The following is a 23,346-nucleotide window of genomic DNA, read 5'->3' on the forward strand; positions in this document are numbered from 1 at the left end:
GGGCTAAAGCAGTGATCAAGAGGCAAGAGATGCTAAAAGCCAGGGGGAGAAGGCTGGGAAGAATTCCAGAGTTAGAGGCCCATGCAGGCACCTGGGGTGACTCTGCGCTGTCCCAATAAAGGCAACCAGGATGGACCATTGAAATAGAAATGAAACAAGCAATGCCACTCAAGACCTTTCTAACTGGAGGTCTGTGCTGAGTCCACTTTTACTGGACAAATAAAATTCATTGGTCATTAGCAATATCCTGCCTCTTTTCAAATTATTTAAGATGTGTTTATTTCCTCTTAAAGAATCCTTCTTCACTGTCTCTAAATATCGGTGTAACAAGTCATTTCTTCCCAGATCCTACAGAACAGGCTCAGCCCAGCCTGGGGAGAATTACATACATTTCACCAGTGTAGCCTGAATTAGTGAGATGTTTCTGTACCACAGAAGTGAGGCATGTTGATACTGGGTTATGTTCATATCTCAGCTTCAACTCTACCTGGTTTCATAATTAGGAAGATTATTGGGGCCCCATGGAGGTCAGAAACCAATTTTGAGGTTGGATAAGTTAAATTAATGTGTTTTACTCCTAGATGAGTCCCAGACTTTGTGTGCTATAAATTTTCCATGTCTGTGTCTGGCCGGTCGCAAACATCAGCCATCATCTTTCAGCGCTTTGACTGCGTTACTGTCTTCCTTTGGCTTCAGTGTGTGGCGCAATCTGGCGGGATCATAGCAACCCTTACCTGAAAAGCAAAAGAGTCCAGGAAATTTTAGGAAACTCCTTCAAACAGAACTGTGTAAATTTGGAGAGGGCAACCAAGTGCATGGTCAAAATTTAAGAGGCATCCCACATCCCCAGGAGATCACCACGACAGCCTGCCCCAGCACCCCAAGTGCCCCATATTGAGCAACTCCTTTAGAACAAAACATTATCTTCAGAAGGTTCCCTTTAGGAATTATATTATTTAAGTTAGAAGTTTAGCTAATCTAGCAAAATCCCACAGTAATATAGTCTTAGATAGAACTTTTTTTCTCACATGTAACCCTCTGAGGATAAGCTGTCCAAGGTCAGTATTGTGACTTCAAGCTGTCAAGGGCCCTGGCTCCTTCGGTCTTGTTTCTTCATCATCCCCAGGGTGTGGCTCTCATCTGCATAGTCCAAGAGAGGAAAAGAAGAGGGTTTGACCTCTTCTTTTAAGGCCCAACCTAGAATTTGTAGACCTCACTTTCTGCTCCCATCCAACTGGTCAGAATATAGGTGACAACCACATCTCATGTAAAGGAGCCACACTGGGTCATGTACCACAAAAGATCAGGCCTTTCAGCATCTCTTACTGCCTCTTGAACCTCGTATGCAAAGGAGGCTGGGAAATGTAGTCATTACTTGATGGTCATGTGCCCAGTGAAACTCAAGAGTTACTGCTGAAGAATGAATGTGGGAGAAATTTAACCATCTTTGTTGCAGCATATGTTTGTGTCCTTGGAAAGAAGGCACCTTTTGGGGAATAAACCCTCATAGTGGACTCAGCTCCTAAGACAGATAAGAGATTTGTCACAAAGAAAGCACAGAGAAGGATTGAAAGAGAGAGGCACACAAGACAAGCAAGTTTTGATTGGAAGAAAGAACAGGGATATATGGGGCCCTTTTCCAGGAAGGGCAGCTGGAAGGCACTGAAATTCTGAGGGAGGAAAAAATAGAGACGTGGAAAGCTGGAAGAGAACAGTGGGAACAGGGAAGCACCAGGACCCAAAGCAAATTCTCAGCTATATAACCTTACTAGTGGCCAGCTATATTAAGTGCCATACTTCTTGTCCTTCTGCCCTAGATTTATTGCAATCTAAAGCACATGTTGCTCAAAAGTAAGAGTGTGGCATTAAACAGAACTAGATTTACAGCTCTGTTCTAGCAGGTATACTTGCAGAGAGACTGGGCAAAGTACTTTGTCTTTCTGAGTCGGTCTCTACATTTTTGAATGAGGGTAGTAATATTATTAACCAACAATGTTGTTAAAACAAAATAAGATGATGTATATAAAACAACCAATACCCAGCCTAGTGCAGTGAATGGTAGATGTGATTAACTGAAACTTCACCAGTCCCTCAAGCAGGGTCCCATGATAGAGACCCCGTCATGGTCATGGTATAGGAAAAGAGTGCATGTGGAAGGTCCTAAGAACCTAAAAGACACACATCCAGTTAGGGTGCCACTCGCCGGCAACAATATAGTAATCACAAAAGCAAAACTGCTTTTTTAAAAATTAATATTACCTCCACTTTAAGGAAAGTACTTTGACAGCTACTGGCAGAGGGAAATTACTCATTCTGAAGAAAGGGTTCCTCACATTGTGCTGGAGAAGAGAACAAGCCTTTCTCCATGAGCGTGTGTGTATGAAGCAGGCTGAGCTACGCAGCAACTGAATAAGTAATTTCATAATTTTACATTTTCACATTCAAGTTAAATAATGCTATTGGCCAAGAAATCTCAGATTATCTTCTGGTACCAATTTTTTAAGGCAAATACCTATCATAAATACAATAATAAATAGAAAAATTATATTAATGATAGCTCTAAGGGGTAAGAGTCATTTACATGGGAACATGGACAAGGGCAAGAGAAATGCTCTCAAGATTGTTAACTGGAATAGACAGAAAAGGAGAGAAGGAAGGTTCTAAATAAAAGTAGCTCATTGTGGGTCAGACTTTCACTCACTCAGCATGACCACGCCACAGTGATCCTTTTTTTTTTAATCTGAGAAAAATGCATTAAAGCAACTTTATTATTGAAACCCATCCAAAATGTCAATTAAAACCAGGCTTTCTTAAGTAATCATTGCATTGCATAGCAGGTCCTATAGACGACTCGTTGCCACTGGTGAAGAGAAGTTGGTCAATACCAATGGCTGGATTTTAGAAAAGCAAAAGTTCAGAAACAATATGTAGGCCCTGGCCAGATGGCTCAGGGGGCAGAGTACAGGCCTGCTGTGTGGGCATCCCGGGTTTCATCTCCAGTCAGGGCACACAAGAAAAGTGACCATCTGCTTCTCTTCCCCTCCCTCTCTCACTTCTTTCTCTCTTCCCCTCTCGGAGCCAGTGGCTCTATTGGTTTGAGCATTGGCCTCAGGCACTGAGGATAGCTCGGTTGATTCAACCATCAGCCACAGACAGGACTTGCTGGGGAGATCACAGTTGGGGTGTTTGCAGGAGTCTATCTCCCTTCCCCTCACTTAAAAAAAAAAAAGAAAAGCAACAATATTTAGGGTGTGACACATTGGGTCAAACCATTCAGTACTATTTGCTTCTTGAACCAACAAGTGTTTTCAATTAATTTCACCTCTGACGTGAGAGTACTACCCAGGGTATCTCTGCACACATCCTTGTCTTGCTACCTTGAAAGGTCTGAATTCTTAGAGCCAGGCTTCATTTGACAGCACTTGGACCACCTAATCATTGTTCCTGGATGTCCTTTCTCCAATCCTATTTTGTCTTTTTTTTTTTTTTTTTAAGATTTGTCAGGCGCAGACATACCATGCCATGGTTTTATATAATATAATGACAAGACTGAAAGAGGGGATGTGGTATGTATTTTGGTCTTTGTTGGCTATAATGGCATATTGATCATTCTCAGGGGCCATCAGAGGGAGGCCTTTCCTACTTGAACTTACTAATTCATTCGTGTGACAAGTAATTAATTGTGACTTTAGGCACAAGTTAGACGTGGGCACTCAGACTCAGCAGCCTTTTCTGTAACTTACGTAGAGTTGATCTGTCCCCATTTGGGTGGCAAAGCTACTTTATCTCACTGTTTCCTCTCTGTCAGGATATGTATCAAAATATTTTTGAAGACTTGCAGGTCAGAAGGCAATTTGAGCACATGAGTTTCACCTGACTGCAGAAGCAGGGGAGACTCTTCAGCCTAGAGCTATCCACTGGCAGCAGAGGGCAGGTGACAGGATGTCTCAGAGGGCTCAAAAGAGGAACTTGCACAAAAGTGTAAACAGGCAAAATCCTTTCAATGTTGCAACAGCTTTCCCAGTCCTCTCCTAATTCATCCTTTCTTCATCACTAACAGCCTACATTTCATAATGAATGGTTCAGGGGAGTATCAAGAGAACAGAAAGGAAAGTTTGTAATAGTTACCTTTCAGGTTATATCACTTTCTCATCCACTGATCTTACCTTTCCCCTGGGGGCCCTTGGATTCCAGCAGTGTGAGATCTTAGCCAGTCAGGCAGCAGGCAGAGCACATATGCAGATCCTTATCAACACCTTGGGAAGGGTGCCAAGTTCAGAGTCCAAAAAAACAAGAAACCCACAGCAGCTCCTTTACCCTGCACCACGAACCAGAATAACCCTAGAGACAAAGACATGAGTTTCCACTTGTTTCAATATTATTCTGTAACAATATAGTGGCTTAAAACAGCAACTTGTTACATTCTCTCAGTTTTGTGGGTGGATCTGGCTTGGCTGCATAATTTTCACTGGGGATCTGTTATGAACTTGGAATCAGATGATGGCTGGAACTGGAGTCACAGAGAGATTGATTGGGCTTCTTCATCCAAGATGCCTTCTGTCCTCGGTCTCCCATGCTCGGCCTCTCCCTGCATTAAAGTAGCATAAATGTCTTTCATGGAGGCTCAGGGCACCAAAATCAGGAAGCAGAAACTTTTAGGATTCGTTGCCACATCGCTTCCATTATATTCTATTATTAAGGTGACCAACATTTTTACAATGAAAAGGAGGACAAAAATAAATTGCAGAAAACAATATCGTAAATAAAAGAAACATTTTACTCATTGCAACAGTAATACACTATAATATGATAAATGCATAAAAAAACATTTGTAATATTTTATATTGTAATTATGCTTATATGCCTAAAAATTTTTAATAATAATTGTAAGAAAAAGTACTCATTTCGATACTGATCCTTAACAAATCATCATGTCAAATAAAAATACATCACATCACATATAATGGATCGATTCCTCATTGATCAAATACAGACATTTACAGATTAGTCTTCCAGTATCAAAAAGGAGTGGACGTGTAGGAGGACACTTTTTGAGAGAGGACAGAACTTACAAAAGAAGGACTGTCCTCCCTAAAGGAGGACAATTGGTCACCTTACTATTATTCACAACTATTACAAGCTGACCCAGATTCAAGGGAGTGGAGGAACAGACTCCTCACCGCGGGGGAGGGGCTGTGCACGAGGGAGGGAGGGAGGGAGAGATGGCAGCCATCTTCAGACAGGCTACCACCAAACAGGGAGAATTGTTTGGAACGGAAGAAATTCTCTCTACCCAGACCACTGAGAAAGGCTCCCTCCCTGCTGCTCTTGGGTGGCCCAATTAATGAAGCAGCAAAGTCAAATTTGAGCAATATATGATAATTACTTAAAATATTAGAGAGGAGAAGGTTAATAACCCCATACTACCCTTAGACTTCAACACATAAAGCAGTTGAAAAAGATAAATAACAGATGTAGAGGCTTTAACTAATCTAATAAGTCATTTGTGGATATTTAACAGTGCATCCATAAAATAGAAATTCATATTATTTTTAAATTTTTTAAAAATTGACTATAACTTGGACAACAAAGAAAACCCGAAAACAAAGTATTTTTACAGGCCACATTTTTTCACCACAAAAAAAAAAAAAAAAGAAAGAAAAGAAAAAGAAGCTAGAGTTAGCAATAAGGGATTAAAGTTTTTATAAAAAGCACTTAGGAGTTTTAAAACATGGTCATAAAATTATTAAGAGGATATCAACACACAATTACTGGGATTCTAGAACAATGATAATTGGAATGCCACAATAAAAACTTATGGGATTTGGAAAAATTGTAGCCTTAAATTTTTTTTATTATTAAATAAGATAAAAATAAAAACAAATGAGCTAAATATTTAGTTAAAACTTAGAAAAGAATATAAAACAAATCTACAGAAAACAGAGCTATGAATCTATGAATATAAGAACAAACTAATAAAAATAGCAAAATCAGTAGAACTGAAAAAGAAATCTTAAAGAAAATTATTTTGGAAATACCAATGTCACTAACATATTTTCAGAAGTCAAAAAATTGCCAGTTCGATTCCCTGGTTGGGCACATACAGGAGGAGCAGGTTGATGTTTATATCTCTCCCTCTCTCCCCACCTCTCTCAAAAGAAAAAAAAAAAAGAAAGACAAAAATATATATATATATAAGTATATAAATAGGTAAATTGATAATATTAATCATATTAACAAACTGGTTTCACCACAAATAGATATATTTAACTATAAGAATTCTCTGTCTATTAAGTACACATCTGTGCAAATGCTTTAAAAAATCTTGATGAAGTGAATGATTTTCGGAGAAAAGGTAGATTATGGAAATAAATTCAAGAAAAGGTACACAGCCTGCATGGGTCAATACCTGTAGCAAAACTTTTAAAGTCAAAGAGCTGCATTCTCATAAAACAATATGTTCAGACAGATTTTGAGAGAATTTTCTGTGCTTTTGATGAACAAATCATTTCACTTTAGTTGTTCATTGCTTGCTTATTGCTTACATATGTACCCTGACCAGGCAAACCCAGGATTTTGAACCAGCAACCTCAGCATTCTTGATCGACACTCCATCCACTGCGCTACCAACAGGCCAGGCAAACAAATCATTTTATGCTTTTTCAGAAATATAGAACATATAAAAAGATGAAAATCTTCCCAAATGTTTTTGTGAATTTAATATAATCTTTATGACAAAAACAGTAAACAATAAAAGAAAAATGGCCAACCTCACATATGAAATTGGATGTAAAAAATCCTAAATCAAAGATTAACAACAGCCCTGGGAGATGGCGGTTGGTTGGAGCTTCATCCAAAGCACAGAGATTGCTTGTTCAGTCCTGATCAGGGCACATACAGGGGCAGCTTGATGTTCCTGTCTCTTTCTCCCTTCCTCTTTTGCTGAAATCAATAAATAAAAATTTTTTTTTAAATTACTAACAATTGAGTCTAGAGCTTTTCTGAAGCTTATTTTATAAATGTGATCATTAGAAGTTAGGTAGACTCTTAGTGCCCAATAAGGAATTTAATAACTGCATGTGGTGCTTCCATGTGATAGAAAATTTTGCAACCATTGAAAACAATATTGAAAATGTCAGGGAAGAAATAAATGGTCACAGCGTATTATTGAAAAAAAATATATAGGACGATTCCATTTTTGTAAATGTATGCACCACTGCATCTATGCGGGTGTGTGTGTGTGTGTGTGTGTGTGTGTGAGAGAGAGAGAGAGAGAGAGAGAGAGAAAGAAAAATCTGAAAGGATAAGCACAGGCCCTGGCTGGTTGGCTCAGTGGTAGAGTGTCAGCTGGTATGTGGATGTCCTGGGCTTGATTCCTGGTCAGGGCACACAGGAGAAGTGACCATCAGCTTCTCAACCCCGCCCCCTCTCCCTTCTCTCTCTCTCTTCCTCTTACCATCCTGCAGCCATGGCTCAAATGAGCAAGTTGTGCCCAGGCACTGAGGATGGCTCCATGGCCTTGCCTCAGAGGCTAAAATAGCTTAGTTGCCGAGAAATAGAGTAGCGCTCCAGATGTGCAGAGCATTCTCTGCTAGGGGGCTTGCTGGGTGAATCCCTTTTGGGGTGCATGCACGAGTCTGTCTCTCTACCTCCCCGCTTCTCACTTAAGAAAAAAAATAATTAATTTTATAAAAAGGATAAGCACACACTATTAACTCTTTGAGTGTTAATTTTTTTTAATTCTAATATCCTCTTCCTTCTTTTGTGTATTTTCCAAATTTTCCACAAAGAAAATATAGGACTTTATAATCAGATGGAACAAGTGAACTTTATTGTTAAGTAAGTCTTATCTCAGTAGTAATCCATAACATACCCTATATTTGTACATGTCCCACTAAAGACGTATTGTTTTTATTTCTACCCTTCCATTTTTCTGACTCCCTCTTGCTACCAAATATCTCCTTCGTGCTTTCCTTTTACCTTCAGCTTGGCATCTGAAGAAGTTATTAAGCAGAGTGCGCCAGTGTGTGTGTCAGCAAAATGAATTAAACAACTGGGAGAATTGACCTTGGCTCCTTTTCCATGAACAGCCTGTAAAAGGCAGTCTATTATATAAAATTTATAGATGGAGCAAGTTCAAAGTGGAGAAAAAGGAATCAAAAAGGATCCAGCCCTGGCCGGTTTGCTCAGTGGTAGAGCATCGGCCTGGCGTGCAGGAGTCCCAGGTTCGATTCCCGGCCAGGGCACACAGGAGAGGTGCCCATCTGCTTCTCCACCCCTCCCCCTCTCCTTCCTCTCTGTCTCTCTCTTCCCCTCCCGCAGCCAAGGCTCCACTGGAGCAAAGTTTGCCCGGGCGCTGAGGATGGCTCTGTGGCCTCTGCCCCAGGCGTTAGAACGGCTCTGGTTGCAACAGAGCGACGCCCCGGATGGGCAGAGCATCACCCCCTGGTGGGCATGCTGGGTGGATTCTGGTCGGGTGCATGCGGGAGTCTGTCTGGCTGCCTCCCCATTTCCAACTTCAGAAAAATACAAAAAAAAAAAAAAAAGGATCCTAGCCTCACTGGTCTTTGCCTCCAGGTCAGGCTTTGGGAAAGAGCAAGAAGCAAGACAGGTATCTCTGTGCCACTTTGTCCCTGTCATGGAGTTGAGCCTTGGAATGAAAGCTGTTAAATGAAAAGCCAGAGTGTGGTGGCTTCATTTCAAATGAGGCATCAAAGCTGACGTGTAGGAAGAGAAGGAGTAAAATGACAGAAAGAAATGCCAAGGGAGCAGGGCCAGCCCCTGCTCAGGAACCAGGATATTTTCTCTTAGCAGGTGGGAAGGCATTGAAGAGTTTAAGCAGGAAGACAATATCGAATGCGTGACTATGTGAATGTATAGATACATATTTATATGTGTAAATATATAAAAATTTATGTATATAGGTACATATACATCACATATTTAAGATATATATACACATGTATAAGTTTTATATGGAAACCAAACTATCACTGGAAAAGAGAAAGGCTGAAGGCAGGAACACCAGTTTACATAGTAGCCCAAGTTATAGAGGATGAGTATTAGTGAGAGTGAGGAAGAGGGAATGGGTGTGAAGGATCTTTAAGAGGTAGAGTCAGAACTCTGCTATTCCCTGACTGTGGCAGAAGACGGCCACTCCAGTTCCCACTCACATCCCCTCTTGTAAGAGATCAACCCTAACTGACTAATTGCCTAAAAACTCAGTCATAATTCTAAACTCCCAGAAAAGAGAATCTGATTGGTCTAACTCAGGGTAGGTGTCAATCTCTGGTCCAATCAGCTATGGCCAAGGCCAGTGTCATAGAGCGCATGTATAATTGTGGGATCGCTCAACTGCTATCTCTCTCCACCCTTGGACACTTCATGAGAGCACAAACTGCTTTTGGTTGCTCAGCACAATCAGCAGCAACTCAGAAGGTGTCCAGGACATTGTTGGCACTCAAAAACCACTTGTCAAAAAGATGAATGCACAAAGAACTTAACAAATGAAGAGAATCTTAGGCTAGAAAGCACTATGAAGTCATCCAGTCCAGCCCTTCATCCATTCATTGCTCATGTGTCTCATTTATCATTAGAGCACCAACTTCAACAGGATTACATCAATTGTCTTCAATATGCCAATGAGCTTTTGTGGTGTAGCCTGAGAATCAACCCCCATTTACCAGAGTGACTTAAGTTAGAAATTATGCTCCTAATTCTAAACAAATGACTTAAAACAAACTTTGGAAACCCAATCCATTTGTAACTTGAGAAATACCTACAACCCTCCAAACAATGCAATTAATGAGAGAACTAAGCCAGAGAGAAAAGGTATTTGTCAGAAGAAACTTGGCATGTGTGTTATACTTTTTCCATCTGATTATTTTCATATTTTTCCTGTGCAATCCAACTTCCTTAAGTGACCTCTGCTCATAGGAAACTATTTTGTTTAATCTGTGGGAGCGTGGCATGTTTTTAACCATCTCCAAAAGCCAGCTCCCCTCTCCACTGATCATGCCTGATACCTAAACAGATGTTTTATAACACTCAGCACACATGAGCTCACCCCTGGCAAGTCATTTGCATACAGTCAGCCCACAGCTCTTGTCACATCCCCCATGTCATCCCACAAACTTAAATTCAGAACTCACAGGCAAGCTTGAGTCTTTACCATGGAAATAAGAGCAAAAGATAGAGACTCCAATTTTGAAATTCAATTTATTAATATTTTATAAGTCTGATAACCAACTGAGAAACATGCAATGCAAAAAGGTAGCCAAACTAAGTAGTATAAAAAGACGTGCGAACTGCCTGCCCCTACTGGATTCGGATTCAAGTATCTGAGTAAAGGGCTTCAAAACAACTTGAATTGTGATTGAATCATAAACCATCACAGCTGAAAGACATTGGCTGTCATCTAGCTAGCACAACTTAGTTTGCAGATGAAGAAGCTGAGGCCCATAGAAAATGACCTACTCAAGGTATCACAGTGAGTATATTAGCAGCAGAACTAGAGGCAGAACTCTGCCTCTGAGGCCGGACCCTCGGGGCAGACCACAGCCCCACACCTCCAGTCTCCTGTCTCTGTTTTGCTTGGACCGTTGGTTTCAAAACTGGGAAAACCCCAGAACCTGGTCAACACGGTCTGCTACGCCATCATTGTTTCAGAGTGTGTCACCCCCAATTTAGGTAAAGGGTTTTGTTGAGGGACAATTTCCTTGATAAATCAATCAAAAGCAACCAAAACAACTACTTTTGAAGGTAGCATGTTAAGATATCTAGGGTGGAAATCAGGAGAGCACATACGATGCTTGCCATCCCTCTCCAGAGAGACTGTGAGAAGGTGGCCAAGGAGACCACAGCCGTGAGTTCCTGGACCTTTGATCCTCTAAGAACCTCAACTTGCAGGGGAAATCTGAGCTTTCAACAAAGGCTCACTCCACCTCAGAAATCCTCGGGGTGATGAGCAGGACTTGTTGAGCACCAACTTAAACCTGAACTTGGTGCTACTTTAAAGATCTCAGGAAGAGAAAACCCAGAGGCTGCCTCAAAGACACTCACCCACCAGCTAGGGAGCAACATTTAAACTGAGTACCAATAGCGTAGTATATCCGTTCATTGAATAAAATTTGTGGAGGGCTCAGAATGGGCCTGCCTGGACACTCTGCAGTAAAAGAGCAAGAGATTAATTGAAAGATGTAAGCCAGGACCAGATCACAGAAGGGCTGATATGCCATCAAAGGAGTTTGGAATTTATTCTAAAGACTATAGGGAGCCATAAAAGGGTTTTGAGCTAAGCAGCAGATTGATCAGACTCCTATTCTGGAACGATCTCTAAATAGCCAGGTCAAGAGCTGATGGATTATTGCCTAGTGCTGTTGTACATTGTGTGATACCATCTGCAAGTGCTTCAAGAAATTATTTGTACTTTTAATTTATCTTCAGGATAATACAACAAAAAAGATGATTGGTGCCCACAGCAAGCAGAGCTGGTTTTAATCCAACTTCTACCATTTGCTGGCTTTATAATCTTGGGCACATTATTTAAATAAAGCTAAGCCCTCAGTTTTTCTTCAGTACAGTGAAGATAATAATACTTAGCTCATAGGATTTTGATAATAAAGAAGGCAACATGCTTAGATATTTCTAATCATCTTCCCAACACCGTTAGATTCACTCAGGTGAAAAAGTGGCCTTTTCCAGCCCAGGAGGAGCCCACCTTGCATCCTGCCAAGCTTCCCCTTAGCAGGAGATATTGTTGCATTTGCTTCTTAGACTTTATCCAGAGCATTTTTTTTTTTTTTTCATTTTTCTGAAGCTGGAAACAGGGAGAGACAGCCAGACAGACTCCCGCATGCGCCCCACCGGGATCCACCCGGCACGCCCACCAGGGGCGACGCTCTGCCCACCAGGGGGCGATGCTCTGCCCATCCTGGGCGTCGCCATGTTGCAACCAGAGCCACTCTAGCGCCTGGGGCAGAGGCCACAGAGCCATCCCCAGCGCCCGGGCCATCTTTGCTCCAACGGAGCCTCGGCTGCGGGAGGGGAAGAGAGAGACAGAGAGGGAAAGCGCGGCGGAGGGGTGGAGAAGCAAATGGGCGCTTCTCCTGTGTGCCCTGGCCGGAATCGAACCCGGGTCCTCCGCACGCTAGGCCGACGCTCTACCGCTGAGCCAACCGGCCAGGGCTATCCAGAGCATTTTGTTGCTAATGTGTGAAAATAATTGACATTCATTCTCCATAAATGAGCAAGCTGAGGTAAACTGAGGTCAAAGCCAAATCTTAGATCTGAATTGAACCACTCAAAAACAATACTGCAAAGAAACGAACTGGGTTACAAAGGCCAGTGTAGGAACTGAGAGCTCCAATCGTCCTAGCAACATATTAAGCAAACACTGGTGCAGATTTGCTGGCATACGGGACACTGAGAACATCTGGCCTTTCTATTATCCTCTTGCAAGCAAAAAATGATGTCGTGTAAACTGATCTTTAGGCCAATTATATGGTCTCAGTGTTACAGTGTTTGTGTTGGCCCCTCAGGCTCCAGGTTTTAAGAACTTGTAGCCACACCCCTCCCTGAAGCCCTAATTGCATCTTACTGTAACTGACCCCAGGGATTTGTTTATGTGGAGTCTGCACCTTTTTTCAGGATGATAATAAGTATGTATAAAATGGATCGTCAGTCAACTGGGAGTGCAAAGCATCGCTGGAGGTCCTATAAGAATAAGTGACAGGAGTCACACAGCAATGGGACGATAGAAGAGGGTGCATAGGGGGCAGATATGGAGGGCTGCTCTGGTCACATGTCCAATGCTACTTTTTTTTTTTTTCCTGTGTGCCAGTTTTATTATAGAAGCCAGGTGTAGTGTGTAGAGGCTCTAGCCTGCAGCTTACTTATAAGGCGCTAAGCTAGGAGTCGGAAAACCTGATACTACCTCCAGCTCGCCTTTCTGCAGTAGATAAGGGCATTATTGTGTCTGGGCATGTTTCCCCCATCTAGACGCAACTTCATTTTCCAAGCATTATGTGCCAGGCACTGTTCCAAGGCCTTCACCAGCACTGATTAGGTTAATCCTCATAATGACTGTCAGTGGCAGGTGGGGTGTTACAGTGGTGTTACTGATCCTACTAGGAAGGGGGTTCCTGGCCTCTCTTCACCTCAGCCCACCCTCGCCCCTGCAGCTATAGCTAAGAGGCAATGATGGCAGCTGGAGGGGCTGACAAGGGAGGTCCATCTCCCCACCTCACCCCGACTCCCAGCCTCTGGACTAATGGGCCTCCTCTCTTGCCCCGCCCACCATCACTGATCCCTGCAGGGAAGGAGAGAGCTGTGGATGGCCCACCCTATCGGAAATCCTCCAAAGCCACACAGGGACTCAACCCCAGGCACCAGCGGCTCCTTCCCAGGACTGGAATTTTCCTTCACCTTGAAAGGAAATGAATTTCTGGTCTCTGGGTCTGACTTAGCATGTCTAAGAATGAAGGGCAGAATGTGTAGTACAGTAAATCCTGACTCCGAGTTGTCTTTCAGAGGAATCTATCACAGATGGTAACCATTAGGACTTTAACATCTTGAAGGAAAGAGCTTTATCCAGAATCATAAATAAACCATAACCAAGGCTTAGATTTATAAAGCTGTAAAAATGGGCTGCTTGGACAACTGGGAATTTACAGTACTGGGTTACAAAACCAGCTCAAAGCAGGAAAGCCGGACCATGAGCTGGGAGTTCTGGGCAATGCAAGGAGAAGATGGTAACTTGTTTCTGCAATTTGTGAACCCTTCCCCAGTCAGAACCTAACAAAGTTAGGCCCTGGTTTAATCTCATGAAATGCAAGCTCAGGGAAGATGGGGTGCTGGCAACTAAATATAGCATTGAAATTTCTAAATCAGTAGTGTAGCAACAAAGTATAAAACAAAGCCACTCCCCTACAGAAGTTTCTCATCTGGTCAGGGAGGCAAGGCATTTATAGATCAAACAGTTTGTGTGTGCAGGCTTCAGTGTGGTCTAGATTGTAACTAGAGAAAAATTAAGGAGGGACTCAAAGGCTAAGTGGGGGTTGGAGTCATCAAGGCAAGACGTGTGAGGAGAAGGGAGTTGACTTAAGACTTGAAGGATGAGTGGAGGTACGCACATGTGAGCAAAGGTTTGCTCGGCTCCCACGTCTCCCACCAACATGCATGTGTCCCTGCTCTGACTCTCATCCCAAGCCGAGTCTCACATCACACACCTGTATAGCCTGCACGTAATTGTTCCTCCAGGTCCACCAACCTCACCTCTTCCTAGTTGTGTGGCCTTGAGAAAGTAACCTCACTTTTCTGAGCTTTGCTTTCCTCATCTATGAAATACAACAATCGAATAATACCTGACTCACAAGGATGTTGAGATTAAAATCAATGATCAATGGCCTCTGTACTCAGCTTGACCCTAGGCATCCACTTCTGGTCAGGTCCCTTCTTCTCCTCCTTGAGAGACTACAGGAAATAATGTATTTTAACTATTGATTTTGCAACACAGTAAGCTTAGAAAAAGGAAACAAAGAGCTTATTTGTTGTCAAGTTCTATTGTATGCCAGTAGAGTGTTGCCAGGAACGCTGTGTACGCTTTCCACAGATTTCTTCTGAACCCACCACACTTCCCACCTCCCCAGTGTAAGGCCAGAGCTGCAACTTACCTTTCTTTCTCTCTGACTCTCTTCCAGGGACGCTGCATCAACTTCACCAGAGTCAAGAACAACCAGCCAGCCAAGTACCCCCTCAACAATGCCTACCACACCATCTCGCCGCCTCCTGCCCCCATCTACACCCCCCCACACCCTGCTCCTCATTGCCCTCCACCACCCCCCAGTGCTCCCACCCCTCCGATCCCATCCCCACCTTCTACCCTTCCCCCTCCGCCTCAGGCTCCACCTCCCAACAGGGCACCTCCCCCTTCCCGGCCTCCTCCGAGGCCTTCTGTCTAGAACTCAAAGTTCATACTCTGGGCTCTCTCAGAAACTTCAGGGAGGAGATTCCTCTGTGGTGTTAGAACAAGTCTTTCCAGTTAAAGGAGGCTTCTGCTATGGAAATGAGTGGTGATAAAGCCCACTGATGTTCATACAGTTTAAAAAATTGGTTTGTAATGCCAACAGGCCAACAATTTTGATCAGCAGAAATCAAAATTTTGAAATGCCTGAAAACAAATGGTGAGGTAACCACAGTCACAATTATAGCCAGCCAGCCATCACCTCTAGAAAGTTCCAGAGACAGTGAAACTGCTGAGATGCTCTAAATGGGATTGTGTCTCGTGAAGACCAATAAGAAATCATTTTTCTGAGGGTGAAATGCAGAGTTGGATAAGAAATAATATTGCTGAGTTTCTAAATGCTGCTTTCCCTCCTCCACTCCAGCTGGGCATTTAACCACGGTCCCTTGGCCTGGGAACCAAGGGCTCCTCACCCCTGTGCACCACCCAGGAAGGTGCAAACCCTTTGCCTATGATTTTGGGGAAAGTTTACAGTAGCCATTGTGGCAAGAAACTCAACATCAGACAGATATCCAAAAGCAAGTCTCACTGGGATTTTCAGAGGAATAAAAACATGCCATATTTTCCTTCCAAATTCTCCCAGTTTCCAAGCGAGGAAGAGAGCAGGTATTTACTGATGGAGAAAGGTATGTTGCCATGATGCTGTGTAAGTGAAATCAGGCATGTGCAGTGACAAGGGCATACTGATGAGAGCATCTGACAGTTCCTAAACCCCGCAGGCCCTCAGCGGCCGGGGCGGCTGGCTTTGGCCCCACGTGGTGCCCTGTCTCGAAGACAACACATTGTTGAAGAGCAACCCATTCACAATTCATGTTAAAAATCAAGATTTTGCTTTGGTTAAAATCACCTGAGATGTGAAAAAGTGGTTGATCCTGTTTTCCAGAGACAAATGTGAGTTGATTTTCCTAAAATGGCGTCACTGGCACCTACTACACAATTTTACTGATTTTATTTTTCCTTCTTGGTAAAGTTATGCACCGGAAAGAAACTTCTAGGTAGAGCTGGGAGACAGCAGTCCTGACATAATAAGGAAACTATCCCAGGTTCTTTGACTAACCTGGAAAAAAAAAAAGGCACATATGTGAATGCAAATAGATTTCTCCTTGGCTTTTCAACACACAATTTATTATTGGGCCATTGACTCAGAGAAAATATACCAGAAATGCTCTGCCTATAATTCCCACCATGCCTGGGTCTCACTCCTTTGCTCTAAGTCTTTCTAAATCTGTTGTAAGTAGTCAGCCCTATAAGTACTTTCTAAACATTGGCCCTCATCACCCCGGAGTGAAAACAGAGCTATTGTCAAGGCCTTCCTACACCAGCCTGTTCAAAATTATCTCCATCTCCAGCTTTCCACATGTCTTAAAGTTCCTCTCCCAAACCCCTTAAGTCTTTTCAGGAAAAAAACATAATATAAATATAAACATAGTGCTTTGGGCTCTGGTCTCTAAAGATCCGTCAAGAACACATCAAACCAAACTCATTCTTTTACTTTACATAGAATAGAGACATAGGGACCTGGCATGCATTCCATAAACACCAATTCTTACAACCATGACAGACATTGCTAATCAATCAGAGCACCATTTCCCATGGAGCCCAATGATTTCTTCACAGTACGCAAATCACAACTCCAAAGAGCCACCACTCATCAGTCAGAATTGAGAGAGAGAGAGAGAGATGAGCCCTATTTGCCATCCCTATACTGAAAACAAAAACAAACAGGGATTGCATGGGAGAATGGGGAAACCCTTAGGCATAAAAGGTGCTATCAAAGGGAAATAGATCTCTAGGCATAGTGCCTAGACCACAGGCACTAAACCTGCAGTGCCAACACCAAACAGACACTTCCCAAGCGTACCTCAGACCCAGCCCTTCTCCCAGTCTGCCACTTCCAGAAATTCCCCTAGCCCTCTCATAGAGCTAAAATTAGAGATGGTTTCCAGGACTTAGGAAAGCAAACTCCCTCCCCCAACCCCCAACCTGGCCTGTACTGTCTATTTTTAGAATACGAGGCTTCTTCTTTAATATAGTCCTTCATGAAGTGGGGGCCAGAATGTCTTGGCCACCTGCAGTGACATTGCTGGACTCCAGAAACCATTCCATAGAAGAATGGGTGCCCCGGGCTCACAGTGTTGAGATGTTGAGCCCATGACAACTGTTTTGACTGCTGGCAGTACAGAACAGTCCACTCCACACCTGCCGCATGACTCACTGCGGCCATAAGAAAGTTCAAGCCAAGATGCTGACATTGTTGTGAAAAAAGATGGTGGGCGTCAGGTGAGAATGCTACATTTGGGATCTCAACAGCACATTGATCAGAAGCCCTGTGCAGTTTCCGAGATGTTGTTTTGGTGAACTTTTTGATGAGATAGAGAACTGCAAATATATGATAATTTTGAAGAGGATTAATTAACAGGGTTTGTCCTAAAACTGACTCATCATGTCATCCGTAGTCATTTAGAATTACAGTTGAGAAGGAAAAACCCCTATACTGTATGAACAAGGCAATATTTTAATAGTAGGCTATTACAGGCAGGAAAATTCTTTAACTGGTTTATAAAATCTATCAGTACTTGTATCATTCCCTGTAAAAGGCAGCAGACATATGATTGTGATAGGAAACTGCACAAAATTATTTTTTAAATCCCCATGTTATTGTCTTTGTGAAGTTTTTTTTATAATAAAGCCCAATTTTTTGTTGTATATATTCGTATTCCATGTGTTAGATGGAAGCATTTCCTATCCAGTGTGAATAAAAAGAACAGTTGTAGTAAATTATTATGAAGCCAATGATATTTCATGGCAGGTTATTCTACCAAGCTGTGCTTGTTGGTTTTCCCATGACTGTATTGCTTTTATAAATGTACAAATAGTTACTTAAATGACGAGACCCTTGTTTGCACAGCATTAATAAGAACCTTGAGGGGTCCCTTATGTTAACAACCAGCTCACAAACAGTTTCTGGCCTGGACATGGCACATATTCCAGTGAGACACAAGGTCTCTCTTTTACCAAGGTCAAGCCCAGAGCCGGAGGACAAATTAATGAAGTCTTAGATACCTGGGCACAGGTAACCTCATTGTAAATATCACTAGAATGGGCAGAGATAACCTCAAAATTTTATTTACATTAAAGTCCAAACACTGTGTCCAATGAAGGAAAACCATCAAAAAAAATCAGAACAAATAATAATAATTATGAGATTATGAGCAATGGTTTCAGCCCAGTGCTAACTCTATAAAAATAATGAATGCTGTGCAAAATGGGTTGAATTAGTTTGCAAACTATATAAAGATATATGCAGAAGCCTGTTAATACATATCAAATGGGAATGGGGTGTCCTCGTCAATTGCCTTTTCTAGTTATCTGAGCTCTACTATATTATCATACTTGGATAACCAATTTAAAAGAATTAAAGTATGATTTTTTAAATACACTTAACATTAAACTCTTCTAATTCTTTCTTCTTTCTGTAATAATTCAGAAGACAGTAATGGATCTCCAGTGCCTCTGAGTCATTGTTATAAAAAAAAATCAGTTATTGCTGTACCGTGCTATAGAAGACCAGGCTAAACCTGTACAATGACAAACCCTGGAAGTTGCTTTTTTTAAAAAAAATAATAATAAATTCCTAAAATCAACTCTTTTACCAGTTGTCTCTTTGTTATAAAAATAAAATGTAGATTGCTGAAGTGTTTAACATTTTAGTCATAATAAAATGGCTGTCATTCTGCAATGAAATTTTATTTCTCAAATTGTGTTGTGCCCTCCACTAAACGTTTCATTGCCTTGGTTACTCTCACTTCTTCTCTAGCTGTCCAACATTCAAAACAGTCTTTATTTCCAGGAACAGCTTTAAATTTTAAAAACGAATCCATGCTAAATGAAAAATTAGCATGAAAAGTGGAGACAGAGAAGCACACAGATGAAATATATTGTTTCATTGTGTCTAGCTGTCCGTAACAGAAATATGGCTATGATTGATGTGACTTACAGACCAAGGATGCCAGAGGTTTGCAGCTGCTCAAGAAACCGGGCAGTAAATACCCTTCCATCTACATACACTCTGAAGTATGTTTATTGTTTCTGCATTTCTGATGCAGGCCATTTTAATCCTCTTAGCTTCAATTCAACTCCTCCACTTACATTTTTGTAGGCAAAAGGGTGTCTCTTACTTGTTCCTGATTTTTTTTTTTACAAGTCCCAATTAAGCCTTGAATTTATCTTAATTGGAATAAAACTATCTACAAACAGAAAATCATGCCACAATTTCTTTCCAAGATTTTACTAGTATTCCATTTTCATAGCATTTGGGGGCACATACACATTTTTTAAAATTACATTCTTAATCATTGAATCATTTTGAGATAACCGGCTAGCAATTTCGAAGGGGGGAGAGTTGGAGCTCTACCTCACTCCTTACACCAAAATAAATCCCAGCTGCTTTTAATTTAAGTGTAACAAATAAAACCAAAAACATACTAGAAGTGGAAAAAAAAATGCTTCCTGCGTAGTATGAAGAATTTTGAAATCCTGCATATTGTTTGCATTACCGATCAACTTTCTGATGAAATCACTTCAACTAGCCTGAGGCGTGCTTTAATGTATTAAGTTGGCTAAGCAAAAGGAGCCATTAGGGACAGGAATAGGATCACTGATCAGGTGCTGACTGAATCAAGGGGGAGATCCACAATTATTCATCACTATATCCAATTTTCTTTCGTCAGAAAAATACGTCTTTCTCTGGAGTCTCACAGGTATATAACAACCAATATAACATTTTGTCCATCTAAATATATATATTGTAAACAAATTCAACATTGCTGACAATTACCAAACATTTGCCATATAGCTATAGAGTTGGCATATGCAAAACACATGGATTTTATTCTGATTACAATTGTTTTGTGTTGGCTTAAAGTTATACTTAAACAATTTAGAAGTCGTACAGTTCCACTAGGTATAATCTCTAATTCCTCTCCTTTTTATTTAACATTCAAATGGTCACTTAGTTATATAAATTCTTCCTGCTTTACTTGAGACTATTTTAATTTTTGGAGTTAATTCTTACTTGTTCCTGAGTTTGGAGTTAACTCCAACTGTGTAACATCTCCTTTACTGAATTTTAAATATCATTTCACAGTGTACTTATAAAGCGACAACAGCAGTTAACAAAGTGCCTGAGTCACTGAATAGCTCAAAACAAATCTCTGTGAAAATATGTTCAATTAACTGTGCACACTCAGTACTTTAGTTGGCATCCTTCGCTGGGAGTTTCTAGCAAACGTTAAGATGCACACAACTCATAAAAGACATTTTCATGTAGGGAAGTGATTTGCATTCTTGCGAAACATTTTAACCATATAAGAAATGTTGGGTATGAGTTCTAAGAGGGACAATTTTCATTTTCTTCTGAAGGAGAAGTCATAAGACAGGACTTGCGCCTGCCAAATATGTGCTCCCCCAGGAGTGCCATGGAAGACTCACAGCCCTCTCTCTCCACATTTTTTTTAAATGTAAGCACTGTATCATGTCCTTCCATGTGGGCCACACCCCAAATTTGCCAAAAAGACAGAGCACATGTCTTTTTGTTTAGTTTTACTCTTGGAATTATTTACAGGACACCTATAGATTCTGTGAAAAGAAAAGAAATAAAGCTGGCTTAAAATCAATGACAATCTGTATTCCCAACAAAGCAAAGAGCAGTACCTAGATAAGGTGATGTGGAAGCATTCTCATTCATCTGAAATTGCAGGAATGAGCTTCTCCCCAGCTGGAGTGGATTCCAAGTGAGTGAGAAGCAGCCTCTGTCTCTGCAGAGGTGGCCCGAGTGTTCAAAAAGAGGCTCCAAAGGGTGGAGGGGAAGACAACGGGTGATCCTCCAACAGGGAAGTGAGAGGAGCTAATGTAGGCAAGAGGAGCAAGAAGGGAAGAGGTGGGAAACCAGGCTGCACACATTTGGCAATCCAACACCTGAAATTAAGTACAATGCAGGTACACTAGGGCTTGGAAAGTTAGCTCAGCTATGTGGTCCTGCTGTCTAAAGATGTCAGCCATGGTAATTCAGTCGCTAAGATGAAGCAAAGAACCAAGGGACTATTTAACTGCTGGTGGCCATAACTGTACTATTGGGCACACCTTCACTGACAACAGTACTGACAGCTGATGAGGTTGAGCTGAGGAAAAGTCCAGGCACACTCTGTTCAATTTCTCTCATTTCAAATGGTGGCAAAGCCAGTAGACCCCCAAAACCTCAAGCAAAGAAAGGCATCCGAAGAGGAGTGTTAAAAAGAAAAAGTCCATTGGCCCTGTTCAGTTGGCTCAGTGGTAGAGCATCGACCTGGCATGTGGAAGTCCCAGGTTCGATTCTCGGCCAGAGCACACAGGAGAAGCATCCATTTGCTTCTCCACCCTTCCTTCCCCTCTCCTTTTCTCTATCTCTCTCTTTTCCTCCCTCAGCCAAGGCTCTATTAGAGCAAAGTTGGCCCAGGCACTGAGGATGGCTCCGGTTGTAATGGAGCAATGCCCCAGACAGATAGAGCATCGCCCCCTAGTGGGCATACTAAGTGGATCCCGGTTGGGCGCATGCAGGAGTCTGTCTCTCTGCCTCCCTGCTTCTCACTTCAGAAAAATATAGATAGATAGATAGATAGATAGATAGATAGATGAATAAATAAATAAATAAATAAATAAATAAATAAATAAATAAAAAGGTTTAGTGAACCATATGCCGGCCAGAGAAAGGACCAAGCCTGGGTTGTGTGGTTAGAACCACCAGCAGCAGGACTGAGTGGAGAAAACCTATGTGTCTGGAGCTGATGGGCTTTTGGTTTTTGGTTTTTTTAAACAGGCTTTTTAATACATTATGTTTGCTCTTTTGGATTGGTTGTGGGCAACAGTCTGTAAAGTTCATGCGTAAGCAAGATGTGATGGCATCTGGTGGTCGGCTGCTCAGTTATTCTCTCTAGATAATCACAGAAATATCCACCTGAAGTTAATTCAGAGTTTCAACATACATTCAGGAATGTAAGCAGTCCTGTTGGTTTTGGCCCACAGTTGTCAACTGATTGACCTCTCTTGTTTTCTTCCTTCCACCCTCTGGCCTGCTGTAATTTAATTTAGCACATCCCGAATATATTTTCTTGTCAGCAGTAATGTGGATCCCAGTCATTCCTCCAAAAGGAAAAACGTTCTTTCCTGCTTTAAACAGGTATATAAGTATTTGATGCGAATCCTCCCTTCCAACGACACATTCGACTGCCTTCTCCACTCTGTGCAGAATTGGGGGTAATGAGCACCTTCTGGTGCTCCCACAGATACAGCTCAGCATCTGTGCACACGTGTACCGGTTCCGTGGCTTTGCTTGCTGCTCTTCAAAGAGGCTGACTAGGCTGTCAGGCTCATTCACATCTGTATCTGCTCCAATGACACGATCGCTGCTATGAGGAATGAGACCTACGGAACTCCAGGACCACTGGAGTCCATGGTTGGCACTTGTCAGACATTTCCATTTGCTCCATCAAAGCTACAAAAACAAAAGCTCACTCTCACCAAGGCCTGGCCTCTACACACGTCACTTGCTGAAACGGTTGGTTCTTACAGGATTTTGATGTTGAGATCAGCATTTTTATATGCTTTTCAATCTTAGCTTTTAGAGGATTCTTAGAAGAATATTATTATTTAATACTGAGCCATTTCAGTTGAAATAAAAACAACAAGAGATTCTGTCCAGCACTAAGTCCTAGTTTTCTAGCTTCTATTTTATAGTAACTGGTGATTGATGTTTTAAAAATTGTAATTTTCTTAGCAAGTTAGGAATAGAAAATAAGCTTGCTTAACATGATAAAAGGTATCCATCAAAAAACTACACCAACATTATACTTAGAGTTGAAATATTAGGAATATTTTCTTTAAAATAAAAAATGAGAAAGAAAATTATAACCATCATCAGCATTGTCCTCCTCTGGCACTAGCCAATACAATAGCACAAAAAAAATTTAAAAATAATTATAAATATCAGGGGGAAAAAATTCTTAGTATTTGCAGACAATATAATTGACTACCTAAAAATCCCGTAAGAATCGACTTAAAAATTATTAGAACTAATAAAAGACCCCAGTGAACTAGCCAGGTACATGATCAATAAAATATATTTATATTTTAAAATTATATATAAATGCTATATACGGGCATGCCTCGGAGAGCTGGTGGATGCCGGTCCAGACCACTGCAATAAAGCCAGTATCACAATAGAGTGAGTCGTAATCCTTTCATTGGTGGAGGATCTGCCTTCAATTTGTAAAATACGTAACATCTGTGAA

General features: G+C 41.6%; 1 protein-coding gene and 1 long non-coding RNA gene across 2 annotated transcripts in view; one reads left to right on the forward strand and one right to left on the reverse strand.

Annotated features, from left to right (window-relative positions):
• Nucleotides 1-18,627, forward strand: part of ANTXR1 (ANTXR cell adhesion molecule 1) — a 243,937-nt gene extending 225,310 nt beyond the window's left edge. Inside the window, exon 18 of the mRNA XM_066267299.1 lies at nucleotides 14,700-18,627. Coding sequence (XP_066123396.1) covers nucleotides 14,700-14,960 — 261 coding nt within the window. The 3' untranslated portion in view covers nucleotides 14,961-18,627. The remainder of the gene's footprint in view (nucleotides 1-14,699) is intronic.
• LOC136330457 (uncharacterized) lies at nucleotides 326-14,797 on the reverse strand. Its single transcript, XR_010730297.1, has 4 exons — nucleotides 14,673-14,797; nucleotides 4,167-4,588; nucleotides 1,029-1,140; nucleotides 326-734 (listed from the first exon to the last, which is right to left on the reverse strand). It is a non-coding gene; the product is annotated as an uncharacterized lncRNA (long non-coding RNA).
• Nucleotides 18,628-23,346: the final 4,719 nt, after the last annotated feature.

The sequence above is a fragment of the Saccopteryx bilineata genome, chromosome 3 (genome assembly GCF_036850765.1).
Source record: "Saccopteryx bilineata isolate mSacBil1 chromosome 3, mSacBil1_pri_phased_curated, whole genome shotgun sequence".
Lineage (NCBI taxonomy): Eukaryota > Metazoa > Chordata > Mammalia > Chiroptera > Emballonuridae > Saccopteryx > Saccopteryx bilineata.